General features: G+C 52.4%; 1 protein-coding gene across 8 annotated transcripts in view; it reads left to right on the plus strand.

Annotated features, from left to right (window-relative positions):
• The window catches only part of PHC2 (polyhomeotic homolog 2), a 115,051-nt gene extending 96,681 nt beyond the window's left edge, over positions 1-18,370 (plus strand). For 7 of the 8 annotated variants that reach the window (XM_046013161.1, XM_046013153.1, XM_046013140.1 and 4 more), the window contains 6 exons: positions 5,709-5,911; positions 7,632-7,761; positions 8,598-8,712; positions 12,647-12,788; positions 13,706-13,982; positions 16,947-18,370. In XM_046013161.1, the coding sequence (XP_045869117.1) occupies positions 5,709-5,911; positions 7,632-7,761; positions 8,598-8,712; positions 12,647-12,788; positions 13,706-13,982; positions 16,947-17,101 (1,022 nt within the window). In that variant the 3' untranslated portion in view covers positions 17,102-18,370. Of the gene's footprint in view, positions 1-339; positions 1,834-5,708; positions 5,912-7,631; positions 7,762-8,597; positions 8,713-12,646; positions 12,789-13,705; positions 13,983-16,946 lie in introns of those variants that run through there. The other variant, XM_046013188.1, reaches the window with a different exon arrangement.
• Positions 18,371-20,506: the final 2,136 nt, after the last annotated feature.

A 20,506-nucleotide genomic window follows, 5' to 3' on the forward strand; every position in this document is an offset into this window, starting at 1 on the left:
GGGCGTTGATGACATATCTTACCCCCCTCACTTTCAGAATGGCACCGGTTTCTTCAGGCGCCCAAATATAACCAGGAGAGTGCAAGAGCGCCGGCAGCCTCCCCGCCCTCCGCTCGCTCTGCTCCCCCCACAGGCCTGCTGCTCTCCGCCTCCCTGGCATGGTTTCCCAGCAGCGGCTGGCACGCTGCAGGTGCTCCCCATGGGCTCCCTCCAGAGCTCACGGTTCTGTGGGAGGCCTGCTGGCCCCCTCCTGGCCCTATGACTGGACCTGCTAAGCTGAGGCGCACAGAGCACAATTGCAGAGCCGGGGGCCTGGGGAGAATGCCCTGTGATGGGTGAGCAGCCTTGTCCTGCCATTTGTCGAGCAGGATTTGCTGCAGGCAAATGACCCGTGTTATCACCTACTTGCATCCCTAAATTCTTGATTAACTTCATTAGCTCTGTCTCGTTCCCACTACAGTCAGGGAAGGGTGGTCAGAAGTCTTGTAAATTAAAATGCTCTTCGGCTGGTGAAAATACAGAAGAAAGCCGTGGCGCAGGCTGAGGGGTTAGAAGCAGCTCCGTTTGCTCTAAGGGCTTCAGGAGGACTTGTTTTAGGAGCAGACGCAGTGACTGGCCAGGCCATCTGAAACACCATCATAAGTGTTCGTACTGAACAGGATTCCAGCATAACTGATGTTTTGTTTTGTTTTTACTATTCTCTTTACTTTTTTCCCCCCTGATGTTTGTTCTGTCTGCTCATGTAAAGAACATGAGAACTGGTTCTAAAATGGCCCAGATTTTGCAGAGCTGTAGCCAGCCAGGCCTCTCTATTAAATGGGCAGGAGAGCTCAGCCTCTCTGGACACCTAGTGGCTGGTCCTGAGGCCGAGGCCGTCTTTGTAGGAGCCTCCTAACTTCTGACTCTAGTGGTCATCATGCTTTTCTAGATGCCTGGAGCCTGCACACATATTTCAAAGGGGCTAGGGAATCCAGAACTCCAGCCTGCAGGGCAACTTAAAGCTCCTTCTTACTGAAGAAACCCCCACCATAACAAGAAGAAATGGGCCAAGGAATAGTTCTTGTTCTTTATAACTAGGTGCCCAGAAATGCCAGTGCTGTAGAAGGTGCTGGCCCGACTGCTCTCTAATCATTACAGCCTCGGTAGGTAATTTACAAACCTCAGGTGGTGCCAGGTTCCCTGTTTGAGACTAAGGAAACCTGTGCAGATGGAGACGGTGGGTTCTAGACCATCCAGTTTAACAGACATTAAGTAGGTATCCTGTAGGGGATATGGGGTTTAGCCTCTGAGGATACAGCAGTGACAGGACATAACCCTTGTCTAAAGAAACTTGCTCGGCCTAGCAGAAGGGACCCTACGCTGAAGCAGATCATCTCACAAACAGGCTGCTGGGTGGTTCTTCGTGTTTTACCCAGCCCCTATAAGGGCTGTTGCTGCCAGAGCCAATGAATGAGACCAGAATTGAGAAGCAGCCTAGAGCCTGAGACATATATAGTATAACAGCTTCCCCAGAACATACTGTCCTATTCATTCCTATCTGAATCCTCGGCCCCTTGTGGGCAGCTTCATGAAGGACTAAATTCTCCCTCCCCACACGTCCACCACCACCGAAGCTTGGCCTGCCTTCCCTCCCACAGCCCCTCGTGCTCCCGGCATCCTGGCCTCCAGCGTTCCGATTCCAGTACCTAGCTGTGTGTAACAGCTTCTGAGACCTGTGGGAATCTCCAGCAGCCGCACCAGCCTCAGGGACTGGTCGAGAGAATTCAGAAAGGAAGAATTCCGAAGACAGAGTCTTTCTTTATCTTTTATCTGGCCTCAGAGCCGGCAGGACAGGTTTGTGCAAGTTCCGCTGTTAAGCTGCTTTCCCTCAAGCAGGCTGCAGAGCAGTCTGGTAGAGCCGGGAAGTAGATTAAATTAATCTCAGCATGCTGGGCTTGGCAGGGGGTGAGATTGTGTTTGGTCATTCCAGAAATAGCCCAAACTCCTTTGTTCTTAAAGCAGATGAGGGAGCCTTGGCCTCCAAGAGGACTGCGAACCTTTGTATATTCATAAAATGCCCTCCCTCTGTCCCCTGGCTTCTGTCTCTTCTGCAGCCTGCCCCAGAGTTAGAATGGAGAGTGATCATTTCTAATAGTCGGGTGAAAGGATTGATTTGTTTGTTCTCCTGCTTAATAAGATCCTTTTGGAAAAACTTAGATTCCAAAATCTGGCTTCCCAGAGTTAAGCGTCGGCTATGTCATCTCTGAGCTACTGAATGTATCTGTTCACTCCTGTATTTGGCACAGGAAAGAATCTGACCTCAAGAATTATGCCCGCGCCGCCCTGTCTTGCAGTGCCCCAGTGCACATAATAGACACCGCTCTGAGACAGGAGGGAAGGGGGGTGGGGGGAGGAGGAGAAGAGTCAAGCCAGGATGCAGAGATCCCATAAAAGGAGACAAGATATCAGAAGCAGTTTGGTGATGAATATCCATGAAAAGCCGGAGGTGGGAGTGCTCCCAGAATTCAAGGAGAATGGATTAATTCCACCGAGGTACTCTGTACTGACACAAGGGAGTCACTTATTCCCGCCTCCTGTGCTCTCAGTCAGGAAGGTGACGGCGTTTAAAACAAACAAAACCAAAATCTTACCAACCCAATCTCTTAGATCAATGCACTTGATTTTTCTGTTAGTTAACGACCAGGTCCCTGACTTGAAAAGACGTAAACAGGACACGTAGGATGATGAGGAACTTGGAGCCTTTTGTGCAAGGAATAGTTGAAGCAGCAGAGGGAGCTTGGCCCAGAGGGGAGAAGATGCGCCGTGGTCGTGAGCATTGTGCTTTCTGACACCGAGGGCATTTCTTGAACATTTCCCAGTGTGCTAGCACTGTCGTGCTGGTGATTCTGTCTTGTGGTCCGCGGAGGGACCCAGCACCGTAGGGGAGGTATTGTAATTGTCCTTATTTTACAGCTAGTAAAACCGAGGCTCAGAGGGAGTCTAGGACTTGCCCCTAATTCACTTGAGTGATAAAGAGCAGTCTCTAAGCCAGGTCTAAGCCTATGCTTTTGCCCATTTATACAAATACCATTAGCCTTGTTCTGCGTGGTCTTAAGGAACAGGACCGAGATGGGTGGGCAGAAATGAACAGGAGATAGGTTTTTGGCTCCTAGTAAAGAACTTTTTAACTGAACTGTCCACAGAGGGAGCTACTCCAGAGGTAGTGAGTTCCTTTGTCATTGCAGGTATTCAAACAAATGTCCAGAAATCACTGGGTGGGATTATTATAGAGAAGGTTCAAGCATTGGTAAGGGATTGAACCAAGCTTTGCAATCTTGTGATTCTATAATCTGTAGTTCATTAGAGAAATCAAGGGATATTTTACCAGAAGGAAATAAGCACTACCTAAAAATGAAATGTTAACTTATATATTCAGTTTTGTTTCTTAACAACATTTATTTATCATTTTAAGTAATATATGTATTTCTTTGCATAGTTAAAATATTAAAGAAAATGTAACCATGTAAATGCAGTCTTAAATGTTTAACATTTAAAAGCAGGGAAATTTAACTTGATTGATTCAGTTTGATTGACTCAGTCCTGCTAGTTATTCATGAATAGTTAAGGAAAGATTTTTTTGTTGTTGTTGCCAAACACCTTTATAGTTTAGAAAGACCAATTCCAAAGGGGAAAATTTCCGTCTCTACGGTAAAGTCAGAGCTGTCAAAAATTTTTTTCCAAATTACTATGAACACTGAAGGGAATCTTTTAACTTGCGGGTGTGACTCTGTCTCAAACAAAAACTAATTTAAAGCAATCTCATCATTCATGTCTCTTGGCTTACTCTCCCTGCTGCTCAGCTCTGAAGTTACGGTTGCATTACGGAAGTCACTGCATTACGGAAGTCTGAGGAGTGACGGCGTGGGTCACAGTACATTCTTTTTCATCAAACCAGATTTATTCTGGTTTATCAAGCATTAGGACCCACTAGTAAGAAAACAAGCCAGTTATAACCTTTTCTAAAATTAATTTATTGTTATTTCTCCATGCTCCATATCAGACACTGAATTCCTGTTCCTTTGTGGGATTTTCAGTTTTGTTTTGTTTGTTTGTTTTAAAGAAAATGGTTTTGGGGGGGTTTTTTTGTGTGGAGGAAGCAGGCTCCCTGCTGAGCAGAGAGCCTGACATGGGGCTCCATCCCAGAACCCTGAGATCATGACCTGAGCCGAAGGCAGAGAGGCTTAACCCACTGAGCCACCCAGGCTCCCCAGATTTTCAGTTTTTTAACAGGAAAATAGGAGCATCGACATAAGAAGTCTTGTGCAAAAATCACTTAACTTGTGTACTGAAATCACTTTTCAAATATGTAACACACACACAGGGTTATGGGTAATATTAATAGGCTTGTTGCAATAAAGAAATGGCTTTTTCTTTCTCTTTTTTCTTTTTTAGGAAGTTCCAGGTTACAGGCAACCTCGCTCCCACAGTTGGTGGTGGTAGAGAATGGTCTTGGAAGGGGGCAGGGAGGGGGTAGCAAAAGTGAGGTAAAGTTTTGTACCTCTAAAGCCTGGAGCAGCTCAGGAGAGGGGCTGGCCAAGTGGAGAAGAGGAGGTTCCCTATGCTGAGCACCTCAGCACACCTGGGTTTTTTGTTTTGTTTGTTTGTTTGTTTTTTAAGATTTTATTTATTTGAGAGAGAGAGAACACTTGTGAGTTGGGGGAGGAGCAGAGGGAGAGGGAGAGTATCTCAAGGAGACTCCCTGCCGAGTGTGGAGCCCAGCCTGGGCTTGATCCCAGGACCCCAAGATCATGACCTGAGCTAAAATCAAGAGTCGCACACACAGCCAACTGAGCCACCCAGGCCCCCCTCAGCACACTTTTTAGAGCACTCTGTCAGGTCCTTCAGAGGAAGGCCAGCAGGTCCACAGAGGGGAGGAGAGCTCAGGAAGGGTTGTCCACAGAGGCAAGGACTCCAACCATGGTTGGCTGAGGACCAGATTGTGTGGAGCTGAGAACAGGACAAGGGGCCTGATCAAGAGCACAGGGCCAGCAGCAGCAGCCCCACAGCCTTTGGCGACCCTTTTGGGGGGAGAAATTGAACTCAGGTTTATCACAACGCTTGACCCCAGATAACCAGCCTCCAGAAAGTGCTGTGTTCACTTGGGGCCCAGCCCTCTTGTTCCCTTTGCATTCATCTCTGGGTTTCAGTACTTTGACATTTCACAGGATGCTTAAAATCAAAGCATTCTCTGTGGACCTTCATAGGTGGTGTAACATCTCCCCCCTCAAAACCCCGTCACACCCCAAGCCCCTATACCTAGTGCCCCTTTTCATCCTGGTTGTAGATACGGCCTTAAATACGTTTTCTCCCTTGAACTGAAGGTGACCTTGTTTGTCCAGATCAGTATCCGCCAAGGTCTTAACTCCCCAAAGAGAATTCTTGTCTGTCGAACTTGGTCGTACTGTTCTTAGCACGGTTGGGAAATTAAGAAATACTGCTAGCTGATGGGCTGTCTCGCTGCAGAGCTGATTAGAGTCACCCTGCTGACATGTCCATCCACCCCACCACTTTTAAATAGGTCATTGAGGGAGGGGACTGCTTGGTTTGCATTGTCGCTTGGCTCCACGGAAAAAGCCAGGCACGTGCTGAGTCCCCGCCCTCTTTCTGCTGCTGGTCCCACCCTGGTTCTGACCTCCCCTGCTTGTGTTTTCCTACTCTCCCTTGTGCAGAGACAGGGCAGGGCATTGTTCATGCACTGACCGACCTCAGCAGCCCCGGCATGACCTCAGGGAACGGAAATTCTGCCTCCAGCATCACCGGCACTGCCCCCCAGAATGGTGAGAATAAACCACCACAGGCCATTGTGAAACCCCAAATCCTGACGCATGTTATCGAAGGGTTTGTGATCCAGGAGGGGGCGGAGCCTTTCCCGGTACGGACTACTTCTTTTCCCCTCTTTTTTTCTTTCTTTTTTTTTTTTTTTGAAGTATATTTTGGATGTGTATTAGAATATTTTTACATTTCCATGTAAAATTTCCAAAAAATGTAAAGTTTGCTCTTTCCTTGCTAATTTTCCTCCCAAAAGAATGTCAGAGCCATTTTCTTTCTAGGATCCAGTGTCTTCGTATTGTCCAGAAAGGACCAGTGATTAGTAGGGGTAATTGGCAAGGCCCCTTGGTTAGAAGGGTCCACACACAGACTCAGCTGTGTCCCTGTATTGTGTGACTGCCCCCCCACCTCACCCCACCCCCGCCTTAGTTAGAAGAGAGTTCACATTGGGTGTTTGGGGCAAGACAATGGGTTTTGGGAAATGAGACCTTGTTCAGTTTTGAATGCCAGAACCTCCGAGTGGCAAAACTTTAACCAGTTAGAGAACAAAAGGAAAGTGTGTAGAGTAGAATTTTCAAGACGTGTCTGAAATGAAGATAAGAGAACGAGGTTGTAGCTTGAGCTGCTTTTCTGGGATCAGAGCCTTGAAAAGAGTGAATGAGGGTGAGGGGCTCTTTAGAAAGGGCACAATCAGATGTCTCCAGAGAAAGCCCAAGACCAAAGAGAAATATAAAAGAATCAAGAAAATAGCTTGTTAGAACAAAGCACACCAAGCTGATCCCATGCAATGTGAGTTGGTTAGGACAGGGGGCGCTGCTTTGTAGCTGGGAGGAGCCCAAAGCCAGGGGCACACTGGTCTCTCATGATGAAATCATCTGTGAGAGAAACCATCTCCATGGGATGCCATCTGCCTTTTGCTTACTCTTTGGGTCCGTGAGCAGTTTGACTAGTCAGTGGCAGACTCTAAGCTTGATGAGCCGAGCCGGGTGAACTGCCTTTCCAGAATGCCAGGACACAAATAGGTTCTTGTCCACTTGCCCTCTGAAGGTTGTTAGGGCCCATGGCAGAGGAATCCTCTCCGGAGGCCCTAAGCTAGACGTAGCTCCTGCCCGGCTGCATCCCCTCCCTCCTCAGACTGGGTATTCCGCGTGGCCTCCTAGAGCAACATCAGAAACCACCCCCTCCCACAGGGTGACTGCGGACTGAGTAACCACCCCCACATCACCCTAGAGAGCTAGCCACCAGCCGCCTGAGCAGAGGCAGCAAAGGAAGGACCAGAAGAGTGAATAAGCCAGTCTAGAGTCCTGGCAACCGCAGAGGATGTCTGCTCTGGCCCGGAATCCATTTCCTGCACTCCTCCAGGGCTGCCTGCCCCTCTGTCTTGGGTAGAGCAGCGATACGGTGGAGGACAGTAGGAAATCACATATGGTTGCTGAGTCTCCTGCCTCCCGCGGGGTCTCTGCTATATTCCTGCTGGTGGTGCATGAGTCCTGGGCCCCGGCTGTCCTTCTGGTCCAGTGGGAGACCTGATTGCGGCCTCCATCTCTGCCCCTTAGTCACTTGGAAGAGTAGCTATTTTCCTAACTTCCTAAGCCACCCAGTGGTCCTGGGTTGAAGCCATTGCTGCATTTCGGTGACAATCAGCATCTTGCCTCATGAGCTACACGGCAAGATAGGGCCTTGAGCAAGACACGCTTGGGGTGAGGATGTAGAGGCTGGCATCTGTGCCTTGCTGAGTTGTATGTGTGATTTTGATGAGGCTGGAGAGCAAGAAAGCATCCCCCACCTAACCCTCACGGCCTCGGTGTCACCTTGTCCTCTAGGTGGGACGCTCGTCCCTGCTGGTGGGGAATCTCAAGAAGAAGTATGCACAGGGGTTCTTGCCTGAGAAACTTCCCCAGCAGGATCATACCACCACCACTGACTCTGAGATGGAGGAGCCCTATCTGCAGGGTAGGCATCCCCCAGCCCGAGCACCGAGGCCTCCTGCGCAGCCGCACCTGACCAGGGAGGAGCCAGGGCTATGCAGGCTGGCCGCACCCCCTTCCTCTCTCGATGTCCATGGAGGAACGTGTCCATCTGCTGAACGTTTCTCTGGGTCCCATCTCAGCCTCTGTCCCTAGGAAACAGGGAAGGGGGAAGGTCGCTGCCCTTGGGGAGCTGTTTGTCCCTGCCTCTCCTCCAGCCCCACACCAGCCAGCCACAGGATCCCAAGATCCCTTTTCCTGTGGGAGTCATTAGTAATAATGAGGTGGGAGTGGCGCAGGCAAGGGTGTGTTCTCTCGCTGCCTGAGGGCCTGGCTCTCGGGCAGCACAGTGACCAGGCCAAGACGGCCCTTACAGCCTGAGCCACTGACTGGGTGGTCGCTGCGGAGGGTACAGAGCTCCTGGGTTCTGGGATCCAGGTCCTCTCAGCCCACTAGATAGATCAAGGTATTCCAAACCAGATGTGAGTGTGCCCGGAGTGTTCCTGTGAGCCTCCCAGGGTCATAAAGAGGGCTGCTGATTCTTGACCACCTGCATTTGCCTCGGGCTCTTAGCGCTTGGGGAAAAAATCCTGTCGGGTGTCCAGGAGTCACCAGCAGACACCCCTGGGTACTTTCCAGGGCCGGGGAAATGGCCCTTCCCAAACCAGTGGCGAAAGCGGGTGGGCATTTTCCAAGCTCGTCTGCCACTGCAGGTCACAGCTACAGGGACGTGAGCAGGGAAGGCAGGCCTCATGGGGGGCTGTCCAGGGTCTCGTGGAAATTTCTTCTCCTTACACTTCCTCCAATTTCCATACTTTCCAGAATCCAAAGAGGAGGGTACTCCCCTCAAGCTCAAGTGTGAGCTCTGTGGCCGGGTGGACTTTGCCTACAAGTTCAAGCGTTCCAAGCGCTTCTGTTCCATGGCGTGTGCCAAGAGGTGAGTGGCCTCAGCCCCACGGCTCTGCCAGCCCCTCCCTCTTTTTAGGATTGCACCTCAGGTCCTACCCCCTTTCACCAAAGGAGCACCCAGGTGTAGCTTAGCAGCATTCTGTTCCCCTCCACCTGCCTGGAAGCCAGCCACACTGCATCCCTAACCCGCCTGGTCCTGGCACCCAGAACTCAAGGGAGCAGGAAAGGAAGCAGGCTTTAGTGTGATTGTCCCTCCTGGACCCCACCCACTGAACCTGTACTCTGGTCCTGCCCTTGGCAGCTACTGCCCCTTGGGGAAAGCTCTCCGCCAGAAGCTTCGTCCAGAGCCCCTGCTCTAGGTATAGATGTTCCGTCTATGAGCTTTCACCCAGTGTAGACCAGAGGCCTAGGTCAGGCGCAGCATCGGGTCCTCAGTGCCTGCTGCATGCCAGGCTCTGCACCAGGGAGAGGGTGTGCCTGGTGTCCTCTAGTCTTCAGAGTAACCGCGAGGCAGGGATTACCACCAACCCCTTCACACCCACTGGGAAACTGAGGCACAAAGGGTAGGTAACTGCCCAGCGTCATAGGGTTGGGGAGTTAGACTCAGGGGACTGTAAAGCTCCGAGTGCTCTTGGTACCAAGGTGAAGAGGCATGGATGCCGAAGCCCTGAGCCCTCAAGAGGATATCAGCCTCTCAAGCCCCACACAGAGGTGCTCTGCCTCGGCCGGAATCGAGCCCTTCTCAGCCCTGTGCTGGAGGGCATCAGTGCCTCTGAAGCTTTGCTGAGCTCTGGGCGGTCCTCGTGTTACTGGGCTTCACAGATGGCGCTGTTTTTACAGATCAAAGGTGTCAGGCGAGTCTGTTGGCCCCCATTCACCAAAGGCAATGGCTCATTTTGTGTCTTTGTGTCACATTTTGGTAATTCTCTCGTAACATTTCAGACTTTTTCATTATTACTATATTATGTGACCTGTGATCAGTGGTCTTTGATGTTGCTATAGTAATTATTTTGGGTGCCATGAACTACACCCACGTAAGATAGTGAATTTAATCAGTAAATGTCATCTGTGTCCTGACGGCTCCACCAACAGACTCTTCCCCCATCTCTCTCCCTCTCCTCCGACCTCCCGGTTCCTGGAGACACAACGGGATTGAAATTCAGCCCATTAATAACCCTACGGTGACCTCTGAGTGTTGCAAGTGAAAGTGCGGTACACCTCTCACTTTAAATCAAAAGCTAGAAATGATGAGGCTTTGTGAGGAACACTCATTGAAAGCCGAGACAGCCTGAAAGCGAGGCCTCTTGCACCAAACAGCCAAGTTGTGACTGCAAAGGAAAAGTTCTTGAAGGAAATAAAAACTCCTACTCCAGCAAACACAGCAGTGGTAAGAAGGCAAAAACAGCCTCACTGTCAGTATGGAGGGAGTTTGGTCTGGATGGGCGATCCAGCCGGCCACAACATTCCCTTAAGCCAAAGCCCAGTCCAGAGCAAGACCTAACTCTCTTCGGTTCTTTGAATGCGGAGAGAGGGGAGGAAGCTGCCAGAAGAAGAGTGAAGCCAGCAGTGGTGGATCCATGAGGTTTAAGGAAAGAAGCCGTGTCCATAGCATGAAAACAGAAGGGGAAGCAGCAGGGGTGATGGAAAGGCGCAGGGAGCCCTCCAGAACATCCGGCTCAGATCACTGACGAAGGTGGCTACGCTGAGCAACAGATTTTTAGTGCAGACAAAACAGCCTTCTAGAAAGAAGATGCCATCCAGGACTTTCATAGCTAGAGAGAAGTCAGTATCTGGCTTCGGAGCACAGACTGACACTCTCTTTAGGGGCTGGTGCAGCTGGTGACTCAGGTTGAAGCCAGTGCTCATCTACTGTTCTGAAAATCCTAGGGCCCTTAAGAATTGTGTGAATTCTGTGCCTGTGCTCTGACAGCGGAACAACGAAGCCTGGGTGACTGCACAGCCATTGTAACATGGTTTAGTTAGTATTTTATGGCCAGTGTTGAGACCTACTGCTCAGGAAAAAAAGCTTTCTTTCAGAATATTACTGCTTACTGACAGTGCACCTGGCCGCCCACGAGCTCTGGTGGAGACGCTCGATGACAGTCATGCTGTGTTCGTGATGCTAACACGTCATTCATTGTGCAGCCCATGGATCAAGGAGTAGTTTTGACTTTCGAGTCTTTTTCTTTTTTTTTTTTTTTTTTTTTTTAATTTTTTTATTTATTTATTTGACAGAGAGATCACAAGTAGGCAGAGAGGTAGGCAGAGAGAGAGGAGGAAGCAGGCTCCCCGCAGAGCAGAGAGCCCGATGCGGGGCCCGATCCCAGGACCCTGAGATCATGACCTGAGCCGAAGGCAGCGGCTTAATCCACTGAGCCACCCAGGCGCCCCTCGAGTCTTTTTCAAAAAATGCATTTTGTAACGTTCTAGTTGCCGTAGATAGAGATTCTTCTGGTGGATCTGGGCAGACTGATGTGGAAGGACGTGATGGAGGGAACCGCACAGACCCTGCCAGGGGAGCACATGGTTCTGAGTCCATTAAAAACTTTCTAGAAAGGCTTCACCATTCTAGATGCCATTAGGAACATTCAGGATTCAGGGAAAGTGTTCAAAATGCCAGCATTAGTAGGAGTTTGGAAGAAGTTGATGACTGTGAGGGGTTCAAGACTTGGGCGGGGTGGGGCAGGGAGTAGCTGCAGATGCGGTGGAAACAGCCAGAGAGCTGGGATTAGAAGTGGAGCCTGAAGGTGTGACTGAATGGCTGCAGTCTCTTGATAAAACCGGAATGGATGAGCAATTTCTTCTTACGAATGAGCAAGACATGTGATGAGCAAGACGTGTGGTTTTTTGTTGGTTTTTTTTTTTAAGATTTTATTTATTTGACAGAGATCACAAGTAGGCAGAGAGAGAGAGGGAAGCAGGCTCCCTGCTGAGCAGAGAGCCTGACTCAGGACCCAGTCCCAGGACCCCGAGACCATGACATGAGCCAAAGGCAGTGGCCCAACCCACTGAGCCACCCAGGTGCCCCAACATGACATGTGGTTTCTTAAGGAGGCATCTCCTCCTGGTGAAGACGCTGTGAAGACTGTTAAAATGACAACAAAGGATTTAGAAGATCAAGTGAACTGAGCTGATGAAGCAGAGCTGGAAAGGATGGACTCCGGTCTTGAAAGGAGTTCTCTGGGCACAATGCTGTCAAACGGCATCACAGGCTTCAGAGAAATCTTCATTAAAAGAAGAGCCCATCGATGCAGCAAACTTCATTGTCTTTTTTTCTTATAATTTTTAAAAAAGATTTATTTATTGAGAGAGAGCACACGTGGGTGTGCACACAAGCAGGGGAGAGGCAAAAGGGGAGGGAGAGAAGCGGACTCCCCACTGAGCGCGGAATTTGCTACAGAGCTCAATCCCATGACCCTGAGGTCATGACCTGAGCTGAAATGGAGAGTCAGAGCCTAACCGACTGGGCCACCCAGGCCCCCCACTGTCGTCTTAATGAGCAGCAGTGTCATGTAAACATTACTTTTATGTGAGCCGGGAAATACAGTCATCTGACTGGCTTTGACCTGGAAAGAAACCCGAAGTGTCTCTGAGGCGCACCTGTCCTTGCCAGCAGGACAGTCGTTTCCTGGCACAGGTCATGTTTAGTGTAGAACATGTCAGCCGTGAGTTCTTACGGTGCTCCCAAGTCCTTGTGTCCAGCACTCTACACACATTAGCTCATACACTTGTCAGACCAGGTTTGGAAAGTGAGCCGTGTCATCCCCAGCTCCAGATGAGGAAACAGGCTCAGAGGTCCAGTGGCTTGCCCAAAGTCACCTGGCTAGTAGTCAGTGATGGACCTGGGAGCAGAGCACGCGGACGGACTCTGCTGTTGCTGGAGAGCCTGGCTGCCCCCATGCTATGGGGGGCCCACACGCCCCGTGACTGTTCTAACTCCCCCGTCTCCCTGACTCTGGCAGGTACAACGTGGGGTGCACCAAGCGAGTGGGGCTTTTCCACTCGGACCGGAGCAAGCTGCAGAAGGCAGGAGCCACGACCCACAACCGCCGTCGGGCCAGCAAAGCCAGCCTGCCGACACTTACAAAGGACACCAAGAAGCAGGTAAGAGGCTGGCAGAGCCCAAAGCTCCATTGTCACAAGTCCCCACCAGCTTCCCTCCCTAACAGACCGGGGGTACCCACATTCCTCTTCCGTGGTCGACCTAAGTCTGCTCCGTCATGTTCTCATTTCTCACAAGCCCTTCCCAGGCCCCACAATAGGCCCCTGCATTTAGACCCATGGATGCCTGTGAGGTGACTGTCTGCATCAGTGACCTTGCCCCTTCCTCACCCCTCCCCTTCCGGTTTGCCTCCGTCCTTCTGGGGCCATGGAAATGGGACCTCTGCCACCCAGTCCCATGAAGAGACTGTCCCCGTTCCCTTGGGTCTTTCACGGAGGGCCAGGTGAGGAGGCAGCCCACCCCCTTTGCTCCCTGCTCCCCGCTGCCTCCTCGAATCCTGAGCACCGAGTTCTTGCAGCCTCTCCCGGGAACACGGGCGGTCCTTACAGATGCTGTAGCCCAGCTCTAAGTTGCACAGTGGGAACCCACAGTCTCGTGGGACGTGTCAGAGCCTGATGGCTTTGGCTGCTTGTCATCACTTGGGTTGTAAAGCTCTTTAAGAATCTGACCAAGTCTGAGACCCAGCACGTACGTGCACAGAAATTTTACATGCTATTTCATAGTACCTAAACCTGAAACCTCCAGGGTCCTGGTGTAAAACCTCACATCTAGAAGAAACAATAGGCGTAGATAGAATCAGATCAGAATGGTGCAGGGCTTGCACGGGTGCTGGGAGGGGCTCGCTCTGCATCACGCCAGAGGGGACAGCCCAGAGGACGAGTTTTGATCTAAGCATTCAGAGGTAGGTGGTCATAGATCAGGTAGGAGAGGGAGACTACCTGCTTTCGCCCGTCATCCTGCTGGAGACCTGGTGGGTTTATTCCTCCTCCTGAAGCCAGCGGTTTCTCTCTGCTCGCAGCCGACGGGCGCCGTGCCCCTCTCAGTCACAGCTGCACTGCAGCTGACGCACAGCCAGGAGGACTCCAGCCGATGTTCGGATAACTCAAGCTACGAGGAGCCCTTGTCGCCCATCTCAGCCAGCTCGTCCACTTCCCGCCGGCGACAAGGCCAGCGGGACCTGGAGCTCCCAGACATGCACATGCGGGACCTGGTGGGCATGGGACACCACTTCCTGCCAAGCGAGCCCACCAAGTGGAATGTGGAAGACGTCTACGAATTCATCCGCTCCCTGCCAGGTAAGGCCCCGGGGGTCCCGTGCCAGACTGGGAGAGGGACCTCCGCCCAGGACAGAGGGAGAGCCCACCCTGCCACCACCAGGAAGTGACTCAGTTAGTGACTCAGGTTTGGGAACAGCCGTGCAGACATGACTCAGTGAGATCCCTGCCTGGAAGAGCATATGCGCTGCTACAGGACGCAGCTGTAAAAAATACTCATGGCCGTGATGCGTGGCAGTTCCTGGCACGGCAGGGGTCTGCGTGAGCTGCAGGGGTGACCGTGTGCCCGGCCTGGCACTCTCCTGGGATGGGGTGCCAGAGGAGTCTGGTGGGAGTGTAGGGAAGTGGTCAAAGAGGATGTCAGAGTTGGGAAAGGTAAGGCACGCAGGGCTCGGCCAGCCAGAGACACAACCCCCGGGAGAGGCTGGAGCGGAGGCTCACCCATGTGGAAGGACACGTGATGAGGGAACCGCACAGACCCTGCCAGGGGGCGCACATGGTTCTGAGGCCTAGAATTTAGAAGTGAACCTTGAAAGACCTACCTCCCACCATTCACGGGTGCTTTCAGGGGATCCCAGAGCTTCTCGGGTCTTGTTTCTGCCAGTGGCACCCCTCTGCTGGCCTCGTAGGCTGTGGATGGCAGCCGCACAACTATTCCTCAGAGACCAGAGTAGGAGCAGAGGTCGAGAGCTCTGTCTGACACGACTGGGCTCACATCCTGGCTCTGCCCTTCACTTCAGGGTGTTAGTCATCTCTTGCCGCATTCCGGAGTTAATCACCACACAGTTAACCGTAGTTCAGGACTGTGGGAGTGGCTTGGCTGGACATTTCTGCCCCAGGGTCTCTTACAAGGTTTTGATGAAGGTGTGGCCCAGGGCTTCCCTGGGGCTGTAGGATCCTGTTGTAAGGTGCCCCATGCCCCTGATTCTCAAGGAGGGCATGGCTGCCCACGGGAGGCCTCCCTTCCTCCCCACAAGGGCCTCTTCAGGACACTTGTGTTTGGTTCTTAGGACATGGTGGGCACTTGTCCCCACAGGGGGGCAATCCAGGAGAGCATGGTGGAAGTCACCGTGGTCCTTTTGATCTAAACGCAGAAACTACATGGTGTCACTGTATCACACAGGTCATGCCCACAGGGACATGAAAGGGAAGCTGGGTTTATTTGGAGCTGGTTACCATAGTTCACCAGGCACTGGCTTCCATGATTCATGTTCCTCCCTCGAGCAGACCACCCTCTCCCCCTACCACAGACCCACAAATCTCAGCCCATTGCAGCAGTAATTCAAAGCCTGGGATCTCACCAGCGTACTCTGGTCTGGGCGTGGATGAGCTCCTCAAGCCCCATTCCTCTCGATCTGAACGCCTGAGAACTAGAGACATTACCCATTCGGTCCACAAACCCAAGATGTGGGATAGGTGTAGGCTCACTGTGGTAGGCATGCTCTTCAAAAAGGGGAGAACAGTGCAGGAGGATACAGGAGTCACCCATCGTCCCTGTCCTGAAATCTAGTCGGGCACTAGTTGTCTCAGCCTGTTCCTGCTGCTCTTTATTTTCTGTGACCTCAGACCCTTTAGGTTCAAGCAGCATTTATGACAGTACAATTGTCTTAAAATTGCCGTGGGCTTCCAATGCACCTTGTTGGGGTTTACTCCATTAGACAAAAACCATACCCTGAATTGCTCCAGGAGAAGCCCTTCTCTATGTTGGTTTCTTCTGAAGCTGAGGGACAGTGCCCTTAATGTCTTTGAAGTTCTACTCTCAGGTGGCCAAGATCCGTGAGGCACACCCATAAAATCCTTAGAGAGTTCTCTGAAGCAGCACCTTCAAGCTTCTAAGGTCTTGGTGAAAGATCTGTTGTCCCCTCAGTTCCCTCTCAAGGCCATGTTTTCTCATCTGTGTCCTGGATTTGATCTTTGCCTAGAAATGATTTCTTAGTTTTGACATCATTTGCTATCTGGAGAGGCCAGGGATTTTCAGTTGAGCAAATCCTGGCTCCTTGACGTCTAACAGTTTTGCTTTTTATGTCATCTGTCCTCGTTTTCCTGCGAGCAGCAGTCAGAAGCCAGGCGGCACCTTCACTGTTCTGCTAGAAGCGGCCTCCGCTAGATCCTGCCTCCGTGAGGCACATTACACTTGCTGTGTTACACCTGCAGCAGGGTGGTGACATCTTCTCCGTTTCCCAGCAAGGATCCATTTCTCCCAATTTCCAGAAATAGTTTCCTTTCCCTGAAGCCTCACCCAGTCTCCTCACAGGCCATCAGACTTCTATCCAGTCCCTCAGAGTATCTCAGACACGTCATCTACACTCTCCTCAGGGTCCTTCCAGCTCCTGCCCACTACCGTTCCCCAGGCCACGGCAGCGCCCCTCTTCCAGAAACCAGAATCTGTACTTGTCACCCTAGAGTGTCGTGGCTTTACCTCAGGTTCTGTGGGTCAGGAACGCTGCTTAGCTGCGCAGCGCTGGCTTGGGATCTCACGAGATCTCGGTCAAGATGGCAGCCAGAATTGGGGTTGTCTGAAGGTTTGGAGCCAGAGGACCCAGTTCTGGGGTGCCCCATTCAGGTGGCACAGAGTGCCAAGCGGCCTCCGTTCCTCTACACGTGGGACTCTTCTGAGTGCTGCTTGAGTGTCCTCATGACATAGTCGCTGGCTTCCTCCAAAGTAAACTCCCCGGAAGAGCAAGGTGGCAGCTGCCATGCCCTTTGCAACCCGGGCCTCGGAAATCACAAGCTGTCACTCCCACAGCACCTCGTTGCTCTGCCAGGTCGGGCCCGTTCATTAAGTGGGGCTCTGACCACCGCGAGTGACTAAGAGGCGTGCATCACTCGGGTAAGTCACTTAGCCTGTCTCGGGCTGTCAAACGAGACAGCCTTCCTCGGCGTGGTTAGAAGGGTTCAAGGAGATCCTGCGTCTCACGCGCGTGAGTGCCAAGTGTGAACGGCGATAGCTCTGACTGACGCTGTCTGTGCTGGTGTCCCCCTCAGGCTGCCAGGAGATAGCAGAGGAGTTCCGTGCCCAGGAGATCGACGGGCAGGCCCTGCTGCTGCTCAAGGAGGACCACCTGATGAGCGCTATGAACATCAAGCTAGGGCCTGCCCTGAAGATCTACGCCCGCATCAGCATGCTCAAGGACTCCTAGGGCCGGCCGGCGCAGCCAGGATTCTGGCCCGGGGCTCCTCCTCCCGACTGAGCAGAGCCAGACAGACATTCCTGAGGGGCCCAGAAATGGGGCCAGTCGGAGGGAAGGGCTCTCCCTATGGGGCGTGGCTGGTGAGGAGGTCTTGGCACCCCCTCCATGGCTCTCAGGGGCCTTTCTTTCTGTGGGAGGGGCAGAGAGGTAGGTGGCATGGAAGATGGGGCTTTATGCTTGTAAATATTGATAGCACTGGCTTCCTCCAAAGTCCCAATACTCTAGCCCCGCTCTCTTCCCCTCTCTCTGTCCCCCATTTTCCAGGGGGTATATGGTCAGGGCTCCCAACCTGAGTTGGGTTACTTTCAAGGGCAGCTGTCAGGCCTGGATAGAGGCCTTGCAAGCCCTTGCCTGCCTTTCTCCCACTTCTCTCTCCGGGCCTGGCTAACTCTTCCGTTGCCGGCTTCTCCCCCTTCAGCCCGTTTCTGAAGCAGCCAGGGGTTCTCCCCCTTCACCCTCCACAGGTGGAGAGAGAGAAGCTGGGCCCGGTTTGGCCACGCCTGCTGGCACAGACGCCTTAACGCTGTGTGTGTGACTGGATGACTGTGTAGGAGCCTGGACTGGCAGATGGGCCCAGAGCCACCCTCTGGCATCTCCAGGTGTTCTGTAGCAAACAGCCACTTAGTGCTTTGTCCTGGACTCCACTCAGCCTCAGGATGGGGAATAGAAAAGAAGGGCAGCTTCCGTGCCGAGAGGCGAGATCAGAAAGCAGCGAAGATCAGGAGGTTTTCCTTTCCAGAGTGGGCATGCTGTCTCCGAAGTCCTTCCCACACTGTGAAGTCGACCCGACTGGCCTGCTGTGCCACAGATGGCATTATGGGAGCTGCTGTGGGCTGGGCCTCCTGGCCTGCCTGCCCACCCGCCCGCCGCCCTGGGAGCCCCAGAGCGGGGGCCCAGAAAACGTCTGAGGGCAGAGAAGAGCTGGGGTGATGTTCCCGTGAAGAAGGCAGCCTTGGGCCTCCCGCTTCCACACTTCTTTGCCTCTTGAACTTGCTAGCAGTTTGAGCTACCTGCAGAGGAGGCAGGGCAGGAAGGGCGAGGGCCTGCCTCTGACTTGCCCTGTCCTCGGAGGCTCCTGGGGGAAGAGCAGGGCTCTCCCCAGGAAGGGGGGGCACCGTTCTCAGCTTGTTCTATTCCCCACTCACACCCCCAGGCAGGGTTGGAAATGAAGGACTTTTTTAACCTTTTTGTTTTTTAAAAATAAATCTGTAAAAGCTGTTTCTTCTCTGCTTTTCTCCTCTGGCTCCTTCTCATCCAGGAGAAGGGATGGTTCTGGGGGAGGGACGATCTCCATAACTGGATAGTGTGCCCTCCACGTTTTGCAGGGACCAGGTCATCTGAGGGTGCCCTCAACCCCATCGGGAAACGCAGACACGGCCTCATTTTCACAGGTGTCCCTTGGAATGGTAGCCTCTAGAGCCCCTCAGCTCTGAGCCCCTGTGCCCCACCCCCTTCCCACAGGGGAGCCATAATGCTGCTTGGCCGGGGATGTCTGCAGCAGAGAAGGCAGAGCCCAGACTCTTCCATCAGCAAGCACACACCCTTGGTTGTTGCTGTCGGCAGCTCCGGGTCCGGGGTGAGCGCCCTGGGGATGGCTCTGGTTCACTCTGCACTTGCTGAGCACTTTTTGGATGCTGGGATAGCTCATGGTTCGAGTCACTGTCCTCACTGAGGTGACGCCTAGGCCTTGAATAAAGAAGGGGCACTGCAGATGTAGGCGGCTATGCCAAGGCAGAGGTGGGCAGGGGGGACTGTTGCAGATGGTGGGACAAGAGGTTGGGTGGGGTGGCCCAGATGGGTACGGCCAACGGTGGCTTGTGTCACCCTGTGCCACTGTGAATCGGGCCACGTGGGGAGCAAAGCAGCCTCTGCCCTGCGTGAAAGCCCCTTACACTCCCATTCATACCCCTGGGGAAGGGAAGAGGGAGGCAACCTGGCCTCCCGCACCTTCCCTTCTCTGGGTTTTTCCTTAAGGCCATGTTTCTGCCAGTTTAAAATGTGGGTTTGAGGCCGCACTGAATCAGTCTCCAAGGGCGGGGCCCAGGAAGATTAGGCACAATCACTTTTAGAATTTGATAACACCTCTCGGGGAAAGCCAGTTAAATTGTAACTAGTACCTGGAGGAGGAGGAGGAGAAAAAGCCTGCGGGTGATTGTGGCGACCCAGAGGGCAGAGCCAGGACTGGAGGGGTTGCTGGGCCAGGGCCGGGGCCGGGGGGAGCCCCGGGGAAAGTGGGAGGGTGTGGGGTACTGCTGGGCAGGCGCCCTGAGGTCCCGGTGGGTGTGGGCAAGGCTCTGCACCCTGGAACCCCCTTTTCCCTCCTGGGGAAAGTCAAAGCCAGGCCTCTCCTGAGTTCTAACACGTGTGTTGAGGGAGGAGGGCAGCAACTCCTCCGAAAAGAGGCTGTGGTGCAGTCGAGGGGACTGATACGGGCAAACACCGGTGCCATTCCTTCTCTGCGCGTGAAGGGCGATGCTCTAAATCCAGGCAAATCTCGTCACTCGCGAAAGCTCGTTGTTAGGCCACTTCACTTTTACAAAAGACCTACACGAGTCCCTGTTTTCATGGACCAAAACAAATCCCAACAAGGCTTTTGCTGTTCTGGGGAAAGAAAAAAAAAAGTGAAAATAGCTAGTTCAGCGTCTGTTGGGCAGCGAGCCGCAGATGGAAGCCCGTGCTCCTTCCCGGGCGCTCGGCATCCCAGCCCCCACGGCTCTGCGGGCTGTCAGGGAGCATCAGCGCTCTGCCTCCCCTTGTTCGAGTGTCTGTTAGCAGGGTGCGTCCTAACGTAGCAGAAAAGCCCAGGACGGGTTACTTTCTGGGTCTGGGAACACTGAAATCACTCTCCATATAAATTAATGATGAAATTAAACCGTCTTCACGTCCTTTCTGCTTATGGAAGTTTCCAGAAAGAACACTTCTTTCAGAGGGCAGGAAAACCTGCATTTACTCCTGTTGCTTACACTTTACATAGAATTGTGTAGACCTTTTTTTGATCACGAGCCACGGTTTAGAAAAATGTTTCCCACTCACACACACACTTAAGTATAGGTATTCGAAGCAACAAGTTCACAAAACAATACCTACCCTTATGTACATTCTGATATTTTCCTTTCAATTCTCTTCCTGTTCATACCTTTTAAATCTTGGTCACGATCCATGATCCGCAAAACTGATTTCTGAGGGCTTACAATCTGCACTTTTAAAAAACCCTGCCCAGTGTAAACCTTACGGAACGGTTTCATATCCTCTCTCTTGTGCAGCTCTTACACTGTCCTGGGCGACTGGCGTAGGCACCCCATTTTATGGTGAGTTCTCCAAGGTCATACTCAGGCGACCAGTGCCCTTGAGATC

The sequence above is a fragment of the Meles meles genome, chromosome 1 (genome assembly GCF_922984935.1).
Source record: "Meles meles chromosome 1, mMelMel3.1 paternal haplotype, whole genome shotgun sequence".
NCBI lineage: Eukaryota > Metazoa > Chordata > Mammalia > Carnivora > Mustelidae > Meles > Meles meles.